The 15,972-nt window shown below is 38.8% G+C and overlaps 1 protein-coding gene across 4 annotated transcripts in view; it reads left to right on the forward strand.

Moving 5' to 3' along the window:
• The window catches only part of LOC118722859 (ceruloplasmin), an 89,756-nt gene that overhangs the window by 18,982 nt on the left and 54,802 nt on the right, over positions 1-15,972 (forward strand). For all 4 annotated transcript variants that reach the window (XM_036444929.1, XM_045584096.1, XM_036444931.2 and 1 more), the window contains 3 exons: positions 2,474-2,613; positions 3,723-3,875; positions 5,366-5,580. In XM_036444929.1, the coding sequence (XP_036300822.1) occupies positions 2,474-2,613; positions 3,723-3,875; positions 5,366-5,580 (508 nt within the window). The remainder of the gene's footprint in view (positions 1-2,473; positions 2,614-3,722; positions 3,876-5,365; positions 5,581-15,972) is intronic.

Below are 15,972 nucleotides of genomic sequence, written 5' to 3' on the forward strand. Positions count from 1 at the left end.
TTAATTGGGTTGTTTTGTTGTTGCTGTGGTTGAGTGATAGGTGTTCTTTATATATTTTGGGTATTATGCCATTATCAGATATATGCTTTGCAAATATTTCCTTTCATTCTGTAGGTTTTCTTGTCACTCTCTGCACCATATCCGTTTAAGCATGCAAGCTACTCTATGTGCATGTCTTATGACTTTCACAGAATCCAAGTTATTCTTCTAGTCCTAGTTTTCCTTTCATACTGTCTATTATGAACTTTCAAAAATATCTATGAGATATGCTACCTCCCTGCTTCAAGTCTCTGCTCAAACACCACCTCTCCAGAGATGCTTTGTTTGCCATTCAACTAGTTAGAAAGGTTAGCCGAAACCGGTTTGGCTCAATGGATAAGGCGTCAGCCTGTGGACTGAAAGGTCCCAGGTTCGATTCCAGTCAAGGGCATGTACTTTGGTTGTGGGCACATCCCCAGTAGGGAGTGTGCAAGAGGCAGTTGGTTGATGATTCTTTCTCATCGATGTTTCTAACTCTCTATCCCTCTCTCTTCCTCTCTGTAAAAAATAAATAAAACATATTTTTAAAAAAAAGAAAGGAAGAAAGAGAAAAAGAAAGAAAGAGAGAGATTAAGTAATTTACTCAACAATACACAAGTCAATATCTGTGACTCCTAAAGCAGAAATTTAAGTCCCAGGCTACTCTGATATTTAGAGACACTGAATATCAAATATCTCAAAACTGCATCTCTAGCCTAGAGGTTTTTATAAATTTCAAATTTTCATTTCAAAGAGCTTAATGGTCACCCCACTTAGATGAAGCTTTTCCAAATCATTATGTCCAAACCTGAACTCTTGATCTTCTCCATGGATAGGATCACTATCCATCCATCAAACCCTAAATCTGAGCCCCATCCTGAACTCTCTCCCTTCTTCACTAATTCCTCCTTCTTTCATCATATACTATCTCATTATATCCTAAGTATTTCTGAAAGTTGTCTATTTCTCTCCATCCTCTTTGACCAGACCCTGAACTCATTACTGCCCCTCAGTCTAGTACAGTCCAACACATTCTCCAGGCAGAAGCCCAAGGGATCTTGCTGAAACATGAATTCTAAAGGCTTAAATCTTTCAAAGTTACCCACTGGGATGGAGTACTCAAACCTTAATTAGTCCTTCCTGTCCATTCCTCATTCTCTGCTCCTCTTCCCTGCCTGCATGCTATGCTGCTGTCAAATTGTGGGGAGCATGCTATGCTCCATCTCTCCTCCAAGCCTTCCTATCAGCTATTTCTTGTTTGTAAAGGCATGCCCCATACTCTCTACTACATACACTTCATCTTTTTAATTATACTTCTCTTCTAGTTTGTTTTAAAACATCACTTCCTCTGGGAAGCCTTTGGGGCTCTTTCCACCACTTTCCCTAACTCCAGGAGAAATACTCCACAATATCCCATGCTAAGTCTATGTTATTATACTGTTTGGTTCCTACTCTATCTTTCCTGCTGATGTCAGGTGCACAAAGAGACAGGTTTAGCTTGCTTATGATATGTCATCAGCACATCTCAGTTCCTGGAAAACGGCAGGTGTTTAAAATATATTTGTTACATGAAAGAAGAGGTGAATGGGTGTTTTGTGAAGTCAAATTGTCAGGGCTTACCAGCAGACCCTGAGCAACAGATGAATGATTCTGATACACATTTTTTTGTGAAAGAGAGGGCTAAGGGACTGTCTGGCTAGAGAAACTAAACAGTCTCATTCGCCTGCCTCTTCAGGCTTTTATTATAATAGTACAATAGTTTGAACTAAAATTATCTTTTAGACATTATCAGTAGGGTAAGCATGCTTGAGAGGGCACATGTATAAGTAAAGGTTAAGCATAAAGATTCCAGTAAACACCGGAGGGTCCACATGTACACCGACTTGTTTGGAAAAGTCAAGGGACAATTAGGGGTGGTTACCTTCAGACAACTCCCCAAGGAAATTCGGAATTTCTTCCTTACAGACTTTCCAAAAAAGTCTCTTGTACTGCATTCAAATGTCTAAGATTAAATTTCTTTATTTGTAAAATGAGAAGAATATTACCAACTTTGTTGCATTCCCATTTGAGTTTCAGATAATAAAGAAAGCTCCTGAGCACCTGGCTGGTATTCATATGCAATACACAGTAGCTACTGTATTTTTAAAGATTCTATAGTTTGTTTTAAATTCCAGTTTTTTATGATTTATTAACCATCAGCAATTGACACAGGCCCTCTTGAAATTTTATTTCACTTGAAAAAGTGAAACTTCTTTGCCATGATTCTCAATTCTTATCTGATCATCCTTTCAGGAAGTGGTCTAGTCCTGTCTTCTCTGTTTCAGTATTTAGTAATTCATGGGTAATAATTATTCTAAGCATTGGTCAGAATTTTTATCTTTGATTAGTATTCTGGGTGAATACCTGTTCTCTATTCTGCTTTCAACTCCAGCATTAAATACTTTTCTTTTGGCAGTGCTTCAGAGGTATTTTTTGAACATGGCCCTGCAAGAATTGGAGGCTCTTACAAAAAGCTTGTTTATCGTGAGTACACAGACACCTCCTTCACAAATAGAAAGGAGAGAAGCCCTGAAGAGGAGCATCTTGGTATCCTGGGTGAGTCCATGCAGATCACAAACAACCATTCTACTCTTGCCCTGGACTACACTAACCTCATAAAGAAGGGAGGGAAACTAGAGACGTGGAAGAGCAATCATCAATAAAATGCACCCAGTTACTTCCTTTTCCAAATGTAAGTTACCAATAGTAAATCTCTATCCTTAAAAACCATGCTGGCTTCAAATAATGTTTTGTTTTGTTTTGTTTTGTTTTCTTCAAAGAGGTAAGGGGAATTGTGTGTTTAAGTCACATTGTTTAAATAGATGCATTCCCTTGTAAATAAAACCCAGGCTACTAATGAATCAGGCTATGTTTGTCTTGGAGCCTTTGTGGGCTGCTTGAAGCAGAGCCCAAAGACTGGTTCTTGCTCAGTCCCCTGAGGTAGAATAGCAGAGAGGGTAGATTCAGGTTGTCCTCACTCTTCACCTGTTAGCTAAATGACTTTTGAGGGTGCTCAATGTTCTTTCCCTTTTCCCTTTTTGTAATATATGAACAATAACATTAATAGTCCTTAGCTCATAAAGTTGTTGTAAAGTTTAATGATTTAATCCACATAAACACTCACAAAGGCACATAAGAAGCTCTAAATAAATGGCATTTTTATATCACTTAAAATATTTGTATACTGTACATCTATGGTTTATTCTACATTTGGTGATAATATGAATTTTGGTGATGGAAAATTTACAGTATTGTTAGTCTTCACATCCAAGATGATTGACTTTACCTGCTTGGGTGCTTAAGGTTTTTAGCACCCCCCTGCCTCTTGATAATAACACACATTTAACCAACAGACTAGGCCAAGAAAAGCATAGACACTCTGCATAGGTTTTTGTAGATGCATAAAGCTTGTGAACTGACTTGGATAAAAATAATAACAAATTTCAAAAACGTGAAACTGAATCAAGACACCCTGCTCATCTCTTTCTAGTCTTACCAAATCAAATTGATAATGGGCTTTTTAAAACCAAGCTTTCTATTTGCTGCATGCAGATAAACATGTTGTTCACAGTGATTGTTGTCAGAGGACAAGCCAAAGAAAATAACCACCTTATATATTCTGTATGGTACATACCAAGGGATAATAATTCTCTCTTTGTCCCTAGGTCCCGTCATTTGGGCAGAGGTAGGAGATACCATCAGAGTCACCTTCCATAACAAAGGAGCATACCCACTCAGTATTGAGCCAATTGGGCTGAGAGTCGATAAGAACAATGAGGGCACGTATTACGCCTCCCGTTACAACCCCCAGAATGGAAGTGAGTACAGCACTCTGTAACAATTGACCCCATTTAACAACCTACTCACCTCTGGAAAACTGTCCCACCAAAATTGAAGTCAAGAATTCTGAGAAAATTGCCCAGATACCATCAGGAAGCAAGTACACCTCTGCTCCCACCATTTCAAGTTGGGTGATGGGACTTTGTGCATCCCTAACTGAACAATTATTGACAATGCTGACAGTAACTTATTTGAGTGATATCAATCATACATTTCTGGAGTACTATTTAGGTGATTTTTAAATTTAAAATTTTTTGCAATTATGAGAATATTAGATGCTCTTTTTAGAATATTTTAAAAAATCTAAATTGGCATAGTTCAAAATATCTCCATAATTCTATAGATAACCACTACTACATTTTTATATAATTTCTCTACTCTTTAATCTGTGTATATTTAGAAATATTTTAAACATGGTTGAGTTTTGGTATATAAATATACTTATCACCATAATTTTATACCCAGAATTTGTTTTCTTATTATCATAAGTATTTTATAAATGTAATTTAATGATACAATATATAGCATGATATAGATGTATTTAGGTATTTTTATATGTCAAGTCTGACCAATAAAGACTAGTGGCTTTGCCACAACCTGCAGTGTGAGGGTGGGCAAGGTATTCTGTCTTTCTGGCCTCAGTTTTCTCAAGTGTAAAATTGGGATATTTGAACAGGATCACCAACAAACTCATTTTTAGTTATAAAATTATTTTTAGTTCAGTTCTGTTCAATTGAAAAGTCATCGATTGCCTCCTATTTCCAGGTGTTGTTCTAGCTGATATAAATTTAGAATGAATGCTTGCCTTCAAGAAGGTTCTGATTGGTGGGGGTGGGGGAATATAGACAATGTAACATGAAAAGTGCCAGAGACTCTCTTAGGAGCTGTGAGGGCACAAAAAGGAGCACTTGTCTATTCAGGCTGCTGTAACTAAATACCACAGAATGGATGGCTTATAAAGAAGAGAAATTTATTTCTCACAGTTCTGGAGGTTGGAAGACAAAGATCAGAGCATAGGGGCCTCAGACTTCTTACTGTGTCCTCATCTGTGAAAGGGCTAAGGAGCTCCATGGAGCCTCTTTTATAATGGTACTAATCCCTTTCAGAAGGGTTCCCCTCTCATGATCTAATCACCTCCTGAAGGCCTCACCATCACATTGAACATTAGGGTTCCAGAATATGGATTGGGGTAATGTGGGGGATGAGGGTGCAGGTAGGGGAGTTATAAAGATTCTGAGAGTAGCAGGCACCCATCTCAGACAGAGGTTTAGAGGAAGTTTCCTGGATGAAATCACCTCATTGGGGACCTGACACAGGAGCACAAGTAGGATTTCATTCAAATAGGATTCCATTCAACTTCATAAGGAGCTCAGAAGCAAGTTATCCTAGATTAAACCCAGTCTACTTTGTGGCTCAATCACCACATTAGAAAGTACACTTAACCTCCCCAATGTGACCTTTCTCACAGGTGTGCCTCCTCCTTCAGCCTCCCATGTGGCATCCACAGAAACTTTTACCTATGAATGGACTGTCCCTGAAGAAGTGGGACCCACTTACAAAGACCCCGTCTGTCTAGCTAAGATGTATTATTCTGCTGTGGATCCCACCAAAGATATATTTACTGGGCTTATTGGGCCAATGAAAATATGCAGGAAAGGAAGTTTACATGCAAATGGGAGACAGGTAAGTCCAATCAAGGAAAATGAAAATGATTTCCAAATCCCCTTGAATTATCATTATTACAAGAAAAATTCTAAGTTTTCTAAACATAATGAAGATTCTACACATAATGTTTATCATAATTTTTTTCAGGCTTATAAGATCTCTAATTATGCAGAGATTCTCTTACTAAAATGATTGCTACAAGATGAATTGGAAACAAAACTGTCCTTGGAATCTAAGGTTTTTTTATGATACAATTAGATTTACACACACACATAAAAAGCTACCAATTAATGGTAATAGGTCATTTTACATTCACTGAGGAAAATATTGTTTAAAATATTTTTTAGAACTGAAAAAATGACACTTTGACCTAGAAATAGGGACACTTAACCCCATCATTGTTTTTATATCTAAAAAAATATTTTAATATTAACCTTTAGAAGAGAACATCTTTAAAATACCTTCAATATAATTATCACATCCTAAAATAATCATAATAATTCATTAATATCATCAAATTTCCAAATAATGTTTAAATTTCCCAATTGTCTTTTAATTGTTTCTAGTTTGTTTGAATGGGTACCTAAATAATTCACACATTATAATCAGTTTCTCAAGATTTCTTTGCATAGTTATTTTTAATAATAAATCTTTATTGTTCAGATTACTACAGGTGTTACTCTTTCCCCCCCCCCATAGCTCCCCTCCACCTGACTCCCCACCCCACCCCATGCCCTTAACACCCCCGCCACTGTCTGCATCCATAGGGGTAAGATTTTTGTCCAATCTCTTCCTGCACCCCTCAGAACCACTTTCCCCTGAGAATTGTTGTCCACTCCCTTTCTGATTCTATTATATTCACCTGATTCTATTATATTCACCAGTCCATTCTGTTCTTCGAATTTTTTATTCACTTGATGTTTAGATTTGCTTGTTGGTAGGTATGTATTTGATGTCTTTTTGTTCATAATTTTTACCTTTGCCTTTTTCTTCTTCTTCTTCTTCTTAAAGAATACCCTTCATGTAATCCTGGTTTGGTGGTGATGAACTTCTTTAGCTTTTTCTTATCTGTGAAGGTCTTTATCTGACCTTCAATTCTGAATGATAGCTTTGCTGGGTAGAGTAATCTTGGTTGTAGGTTCTTGCTGTTCATCACTTTGAATATTTCTTGTCACTCCCTTCTGGCCTGCATAGTTTCTTTTTTTTTTTTTTTTTTTTATTTTATTGATTTTTTACAGAGAAGAAGGGAGAGAGATAGAGAGCTAGAAATGTCGATGAGAGAGAAACATCGACCAGCTGCCTCTTGCACACCCCCTACCGGGGATGTGCCCACAACCAAGGTACATGCCCTTGACCGAATCGAACCCGGGACCTTTCAGTCCGCAGACCGACACTCTACCACTGAGCCAAACCGGTTTTGGCCTGCATAGTTTCTGTTAAGAAATCAGCTGACAGTCATATGGGTGCTCCCTTGTAGGTAACTAACTGTTTTTCCCTTGTTGCTTTCAAGATTCTCTCTTTGTCTTTTGCCCTTAGCATTTTAATTATGATGTGTTTTGGTGTGGTCCTCTTTGGATTCCTCTTGTTTGAGGTTCTGTGCGCTTCTCATTAAGGTCCGCGAAGGTCTCTTCAAGTTTCTCAGCAGTTTTTAGAAGATTCTTGAGTAACATTATAAATGTGGTTCTGAACTCTGTGTCATCCAGTAGTTTACTTTCCTCCATCTCTCCCATTTGTGACATGCTTCTGTGTCTCCACATTTTGGTTGCCTCTCTGTGTTGATGGAGTGGCTTTGGGTGGTAGGTGACTTATAGTGTCCAGTAGCTCAGCTTCTCCAATCACCCAAGGTGGTAACTCTTGGAACACTCCTTTGTGGGCTGAGTGCAAAGTCTTGGTGTAGTTAAGCCTTGATTGCTGTTAGTACACTGGGAGGAATTGACCTCCAGGCCAATTGGCTGTGAGGACCCGCTGTGTCTATAACGGAAGAATTGATGCACTGGAGATACGCTTATGGTGCAGGCCTTGTTGCAGTGGGGCTTTGGTGCTCACTGAGTTCACCTCCTGAATGTGTCACTTATGGATGTGAGGAGTTGAAATCTGGTGTCTCACACTGACAATTAGATACACTGGCTTCTGGATATCCAATGAGGTGCAGTTCAGCTACTGTCTGAAGCTACCTTGCAGGAGCTATAGTGAAAACCACAGTCATCTTCTCCCTGCTTGGAGCTTAGAGGCTTTAGAGCTGTCTGCACCGGATTGCAAGTTTGCTAGGTTAAACTGCAATAGAGAAGGCCATTCATATACAAAAGCCGCTGCTTGGAGCTTGGGTGTATTTATAGATTGTGTGGGGTGGAGTCTCAGGAAGTCACTAGGCTAGGATTCAGGTTAGGTATTTTGATTAGTTTTTTTTAGCAATACTACTTCATGTGTGGTACTGGGTACTTCTATCAGGGAATAGATACTACATAATTTTCTCTCCATGTTATCAACCACCAATAACCATGTTATTGGCTACTGATAACCATTTCCTATTAGGTTCATAAACCGATGCCAGTCAGCGGTCTCTGCATCCCCGCGTCTCTCACCCCAGTACAACAAATAATTATTATTGTGTGCAGCTCTGCAAGCCAGCCACCCTCACCTTCTGACCCAATGGCAGACAGTCCAGCTTATCCCCAGAAACTAGATTTCAGAGAGATCAGGAGATTGTATCTCTTCAGGTTGAAAAAAGCAACGCCCGCCGCCAGCTGAGATCCACCTACTGCCAGTGTCGTGCACGCGCCCCCGTAACTCAGTTTTTTAATGCTTGTTCCCTGAGTGCTCTTTTCTCTTTCCATCTAGTTGTAGAACTTCCACTCAGCCAGCTTTCCCATAGTTCTGGGAGATAGATGTTTTGTCTATTAGTTGTAGTTTTGAAATTGTTGTGCACGACAGCAGTTTAGATGTTTACCTACACCGCCATTTTTTATCTCCTCCTTCATACTTATTTTTTGCAAATCATTTATTCTATAGAAGTTTCCCTGTCTAGATTTTAGTAAATGCATTCCTGTGCTGTCATTTAACTTGTTTTTCTTTCAATTTCCTATAGAACAGTGAATAGATATGCAAACTTGGTCAGATTCAAGTTAGGCATTTTGATTAGCTTTTTTTTAGCAATACTACTTCATGTGAGGTACTGGGTACTTCTATCAGGGAATAGATACTACATAATTTTCTCTCCATGTTATCAACCACCAATAACCATGTTATTGGTCACTGATAACCATTTCCTATTAGGTTCATAAACTAATCAGGTATTACACACTATCAATATTCTGATCCCATCATTCCTTGTTTGCATATTAGCTAGTATACTTCTATAAACAGAAACTTCCCTTAATAGACTATTTGCTTACCCTATATCATAAAACCCTAATATTTAAATCAACTGAATGGTGGAATGACTGGCAGAACAACTGGTTGCTATGATGCCCACTGACCATCAACAGGCAGACACTCAGCACAGGAGGTTGAGCTCCTGAGTTGAGCATTTGCCCTTCAAGAGGGAGGTGACTGGAGAGTGGAGCCCACAAGTAGGCGGCAACAGGCCACCAGCCAAGGCGGGTGCCAGCCAGGGGGGGCCCCTGATTACCCTGCCTACCAGTCACCCCACAGATGGCCCTGGTCGCCGGCCAAGCTTAGGGAACCTACCCTATATAAATCTCTTAGATTTAAAAATTAAAACCTGGCAAGGCTACTCTAACACTGAACAAAAACAGGAAGATGCAACAATGACATGCATGGACTCTGGCTTGCACATTGTGGTCAGCCCTGATTCTGACACTTATAACTGTGTGACAAAGCCAATTACTTAACTTTTTTTCTGCTTCAGTTTTTCTACCCATAAGATGGGGGAAATGGTACTCCTACCTCAGAAGGATTATATTGTATACTACTTTTTAAAATCAGGGCAAAAAAAAGTAGCTGCTCATACAACAGCTATATGCCTTTCACCTGTATGAAAAGTATGGTTCAATGGTGCATGCAGCATCCCAGATTGTGAGAGGGATGTCTGACTGCTGGTTTAGGCACAACATCCCCAGAGGGGTCCCAGATTGTGAGAGGATGCTGACCAGGCTGAGTGACTTACCCCATTCCTCAGCCCCCACACACGAATTTTGTGCACTAGGTTTCCAATCTTACCTCTAATAAAAGAGTAATATTCAAATTAATCCTCACTCCACTACACCCACAAGTGACACCCACCAGCCAATCAGAGCAAGTATGCAAATAAACCCAACCAAGATGACTACAGCCACAGAGAACAGGATGGAGGATTGGGTTTTCCAGGCAACTTAGAAAACCAAGTTTTCCACCTGCCCTTGCTGGCCTAAGCCTCCACTCAAGGCTACAAAGTTTTAATTATAGAAGGTAAACAAATCCAAACCGAAATGGCTGCCACCACGGAGCAAGCAGAAGACTTGGCTCTGCTCCAGGCTACAAGGTTTCAATAGTAGAAGGTAAATAAATTCCAGATACCAGGGCCTCTGCTTGAGTCACCAGGGGGCATGGCTGGCCTGAAAACCACTACAGGTCCCTCACTCAGGCCGTCCCACACCCCAAGGGAACCCCAACCTGATCCAGGACACTCTTTAGGGAAAACCAACTGGCCCCCACCCATGCACCAGGCCTCTATCTTATTTAAGAGTAATTTGCAGATTGACCATCACTCCAACAGACAATAGCTGCCCCCATGTGTACACAAGATGGCCAGCAGGGGAGGGCAGTTGAAAGGCACCAAGCCTGCAAGGGAGGGCAGTTGAGAGGGACCAGGTCTGCAAGGGAGGGCAGTTGGAAGCGATCAACCCTGCAGGGGAGGGCATTTAGGGGTGACCAGGCTGGCATAGGAGGGAAGTTGGGAGAAAACAGGCAGACAGGGGAGCAGTTAAACATCAATCAGGCTGGCATGGGAGTGGTTAAGGGGTGATCAGGCTGGAAGTGGTTAGGGGCAATCAGAAAGGCAGGCAGGTGAGCAGTTGGGACCCAGCAGTCCTGGATTGTGAGAAGGATGTCTGACTGCCCGTTTAGGCCCGATCCCACTTCCCAGATTGGAGAGGGTGCAGGCTGGGCTGAGGGACACCCTCTCTCCACCCCTGGCTTCGTGCACGAATTTTGTGCACTGGGCCTCTAGTATTATATAAGGAAGGAATGGCAAATGTTTAATTCTTTCCCTTTAGTTACAAGTTTTCAACTTAATAATTTTCCTCTAACATACTTCAAAAGTTCTTAACAGTTTCTTTTCAAGTACTATTGAGAACTCGTGGATTTAAGCATATTTGCTGTGTTTCAATGCATTGTCCTTATGGTTATAGATGCTACATATATCCTACTTTGAGTCACTGGAGGGAGTTATTCAGGTAGACTCCCTCATTTTTACATGTACTTGGTAGTCTTTTAGCTTCTTTTCTAGTAGAAAAAGCTATTTAAGACTTATATTACACCTTTTCTGAACCTGGAATTGGCCATTTCTCCAAAAAGCCCTGGCTCTTTTGAGTAAGAAATTATTTTTAGAACCAGAATCTGGGCACTGGGGCTGTGGGGAGGGCTCAGGGCAGTTAGGTTAATCATCATTATTATTGTTGTTGTTGTTAATCCTCACCCAAGGATATTTTTCCATTGATTTTTAGGGAGAGTGGAAGAGAGAGAGAAAGACGAGAGAAACATCGATGTGAGAGAAACACATCAATTGCTTGCCTCTGACCAGGGACCAGGGCCAGGGCCTGAGGAGCCTGCTACCAAGGTACGTGCCCTTGACTGAGATCAAACCCAGGACCCTTTGGTTTGCAGCCTGGGGCTCTATCCACTGAGCCAAACTGGCTATGTCTTTTCAGTGGGCAGAACAGAAAAAAAATGTAAGATGAAATTCATCATGAGTGTATAGTACACTTTCTTTTCAATTTAAATCTGTGGCTTTTCTTTTCTCTTTCTTTCTTTTTTTTTTTTTAACATAACCTCATTAATCTCCCTTCAACCACACTGAAAACTCTTAATTCTCAATGATACAAAGATAAATATGCACTCAACTCATCCCCCAAAGTACACACAACTGGTTTAAAATCACAATGCCAACAATATAACCAATAATGTAATTACTGAAAACTTTTAAAGATTTGTTTGCAGCCATTTTTGTCCTCAGAGTGGATCCAACTAAGGATGTTCAGTTAAATTACAAATTTAAAGTCATTTGGAATACTTCCTCTCTGTAATTTTGTAATCCATGGAATACACAGGTTTATTTAACTTCACTTCTTTTTTAAGGGATTGTTTTTATTAAAACTGTAATATTATTTTATAATTATGTGATATATTTACCTGGTTCCAATACCAAATCTAAAAAAAAAGATATATTCAGAGAAGTCTAGCCTTTATCCTTTCTTTTTGCTCACCTATTCCCTCACTGCAAGTAACTTATTTATATTTTATTTATCTTTTATTTGTTGTTATTTTATTGACTTTTTAGGCAGTTAAAAATTCATAGCAAATTGGTGATACAGTACAGAGATTTCCCGTATAACCTGTGCCTCATCCACGCACAGCATCCCCCAATATCAACATCCCCCACCAGGATGGTACATTTGTTACAATTGGTGAACCTACATTGACACAGCATTACCATACAAATTCTATAGTATACATCATGTTTTATTCTTGTGTCACTATGCTTTGGGTCTGGGCAAATGTATAATGACATGTAGCTATTATGTATTTTCACCGCCCAAAAAATATTCTCTGTTCTACCTATTTATCCCTATGGAGACAGTAAAAGACCATAGTTTACTGTCTCCATGGTTTTGCTTTTTTCAGAAGGTCATATAGTTGGAATCATACAATATGTAGTCTTTCTAGATTGCCTTTGTTCTCTGAGTAGTATGCATTTAAGTTACCTCCCATTCTTTCCTTGGCTTTCTAGTTTATTTCTTTTTATTACTGAATAATGTGCCATTGTCTTCATGTTTTGTGGTTAATTCATCTCCTGAATAACATTTTGGTTACTTCCAAGTTTTTGTTTGGTTTTTTGGGTGTTTTTTTTTTAATATATTTTATTGATTTTGTACAGAGAAGAAGGGAGAGAGATAGAGAGTTAGAAACATTGATGAGAGTCATCGATCAGCTGCCTCTTGCACACCCCCTACTGGGGATATGCCCTCAACCAAGGTTCATGCCCTTGACTTGAATCGAACCCGGAACCCTTCAGTCCCCAAGCCAACGCTCTATCCATTGAGCGAAACCGGTCTCGGCTACTTCCAAGTTTTAACAATTATTCATAAAGCTGCTATAAACATCCAAGTGCAGGTTTTTGTATGGATATATGTTGTCAGCTCCTTTGGGTAAATACCAAGGAGCAAAATTACTAGATTTTATGGTAAAAGTATGTTTAGTTTGTAAGAGACCACCAAACTGTCTTCCACCAGCTATGAATGAGAGTTCCTGTTGCTCCACTTCCTTGTCAACATTTCATGTTGTCAGTATTTCAGGTTTTAGCCATTTTAATGTGTGTAGTAGTATATTATTATTGTTTTAATTTGAATTTCCCCAATGACATATGATGCAGAACCTCTTTTCATACCCTTATTTTCTCTGTACTAGTATATGTTCAATGGTGAGGTGTCTGTTAAGGATTTTTGCCCTTTTGTTATTTGGGTTGTTTATGTTTTTAATGTTTAGTTTTAAGAGGTTTTTTTAAAAATGTTTTTAAACAACAGACCTTCATCAAATTTGTCTTTTGCAAATATTTTCTTCCATTCTGTGGCTTATCTTCTTACTCTCTTAATATTATTTTCACAGAGCATAATATTTAACGTAAATGAAGTCCAGTTTATCAATTCTTTTTTTTGGGGGGGGGGGGGCTGCTACATTATTTATTTATTTATTTATATTTACTTTTTCATTAAATTATTATCTATGTACATATTTTAACATTGCCGCCCCCTTAACATACCCTCCCTCCCCAGAGTTTTGTGTCCTTTGGTTGTACTTATATGCATGTATACAAATCTTTCGGTTGATCTCTTATCTCCCCCAGATCTCCCTACTCTCCCCGCTATAATTTGACACTCTGCTTGTTGCTTTACTGTCTTTATATCTGTCTTTTGGTTAATCAGTTTACAATGTTCTTTAATATCTATTGATATAAATGAGTGAGGTCATGTGGTATTTCTCTTTCATTGACTGGCTTATTTCACGGAGCATGATGTTCTCCAATTCTGTCCAGGTTGCTGCAAATGATGAGAAATCCTTCTTTTTCATGGCAGGATAGTATTCCATTGTGTAGATGTATCATGGTTTTTTGATCCAATCATCTGCTGACAGGCACATAGGCTATTTCCAAATTATAGCTATTGTAGATTGTGCTGCTATGAACATAGGGGCGCTTACCGTATTTTTCGGACCATAAGACGCTCCGGACCATAAGACGCACCAGTTTTTAGAGAAGGGAAATGAAGAAAAAAAGATTCTGAAACAAATAGTGTCCTAAAATATTTTATGTGCATTAAAACCCAACATCACAGTCATAAACACATGTAATCAACCCTGTAAAGTAAACAGCAGCATTTAGAACCATTTTAGAGCCGGGCAAGCACACAGAGATCACACAGAGCCAGGCAAGTAAAAAAACTTTTTTTTTAAAGTATATGTGTAGGCTATATTTGGACCATAAGACGCAGGGACTTTTTCCCCCCACTTCTGGGGGGGAAAAAGTGCGTCTTATCGTCTGAAAAATACAGTATATCCTTTCTGATTGGTGTTATTAGTTTCTTCGGATATATTCCTAGGAGTGGGATTTCTTGGTCAAATGGGAGTTCCATTTTCAGTTTTTTGAGGAAACTCCATACTGTTCTCCACAGTGATTGCACCAGTCTACATTCCCACCAGCAGTGCACGAGGGAACACTTGTCATTTGTTGATTTGTTGATGTTGGCTATTCTGACAGGTGTGAGATGGTACCACATTGTTGTTTTGATTTGCATCTCTTGGATAATTAGTGGCTTTGAGCATATTTTCATGTGCCTCTTGGCCTTCCTTCTGTCTTCTTTTGAAAATATTCTATTTAGGTCCATTGCACATTTTTTAATTGGATCATTCATCTTCCTTTTACTTAGTTGTATAAGCTGTCTGTAGATGTTGGAGATTAAACCTTTATCAGTGGTAACATTTGCAAATATGTTCTCCCACACAGTGGGCTTTCTTGTTGTTTTGTTGATGGTTTCTGTTGCTGTAAAAAAGCTTTTTATTTTGATGTAGTCCCATTTGTTTATTTTCTCTTTAGCTTCCATTGCCCTAGGGGCAGTATCAGTGAAGAAGTTCTTTTGGCATATGTCTGAGATTTTGCTGCCTGTGGATGCCTCTAGTATTTTTATGGTTTCCCATCTTATGTTTAAGTTCTATATCCATTTTGAGTTTATTTTTGTGTATGGTATAAGTTGGTGATCCAGTTTCATTCTTTTGCATGTATCTGTCCAATTTTCCCAACACCATTTATTGACAAGACTGTCTTGACTCCATTGTATATTCGTGCCTCCTTTGTCAAATATTAACTGAGCATATTGATTTGGCTTGATATCCGGGTTCTCCATTCTATTCCATTGATCTATATGTCTGTTCTTGTGCCAGTACCAGGCTATTTTGAGAACAGTGGCTTTGTAATATAGCTTGAAGTCTGGTATTGAGATTTCTCCTACTTTACTCTTCTTTTTCAGGATTGCTGTGGCTATTCGGGGTCTTTTATTGTTCCAAAATGAACTTTTGGAGACTTCTTTCTAGGTCAGTGAAATATGCCGTTGGTATTTTAATGGAGAGTGCATTGAACCTGTAGATTGTTTTAGGAAGTATGGTTGTTTTGATGATGTTAATTCTACCAATCCATGAACCTGGTATGTTCTTCCATCTGTTTACATCTTCCTCTATCTCTTTTTTCAGTGTCGTGTAGTTTTCCGCATATAGGTCCTTTACTTTCTTAGTTATGTTTATTCCTAGGTATCTTAATTTTTTTGGTGAGATGGTAAATGGAATTGCTTTTTTAGTCTCTGTTTCTGTAAGTTCACTGTTGGTGTATAGAAATGCCATATATTTCTTGGTGTTAATTTTGTATCTTACTATGTTGCCAAATTCATTTATTAAGTGAATTAGTTTTTTAATAGTCTTTTGGGTTTTTTATGTACAATATCATGTCATATGCAAATAAGGATAACTTTACTTCTTCTTTTCCAATTTGGATGCCTTTTATTTCCTCTTCTTGTCTAATTTCAATGGGTAGTACTTCCAGTACTATGTCAAAGAGGAGTGGCGATAGTGGGCATCCCTGTCTTTTTCCTGTTCTTAGAGGGAATGGTTTTAATTTATGCCCATTGAGTATGATGTTGGCTGTGGGTTTAT

The sequence above is a fragment of the Pipistrellus kuhlii genome, unplaced genomic scaffold (genome assembly GCF_014108245.1).
Source record: "Pipistrellus kuhlii isolate mPipKuh1 unplaced genomic scaffold, mPipKuh1.p scaffold_m20_p_2, whole genome shotgun sequence".
Lineage (NCBI taxonomy): Eukaryota > Metazoa > Chordata > Mammalia > Chiroptera > Vespertilionidae > Pipistrellus > Pipistrellus kuhlii.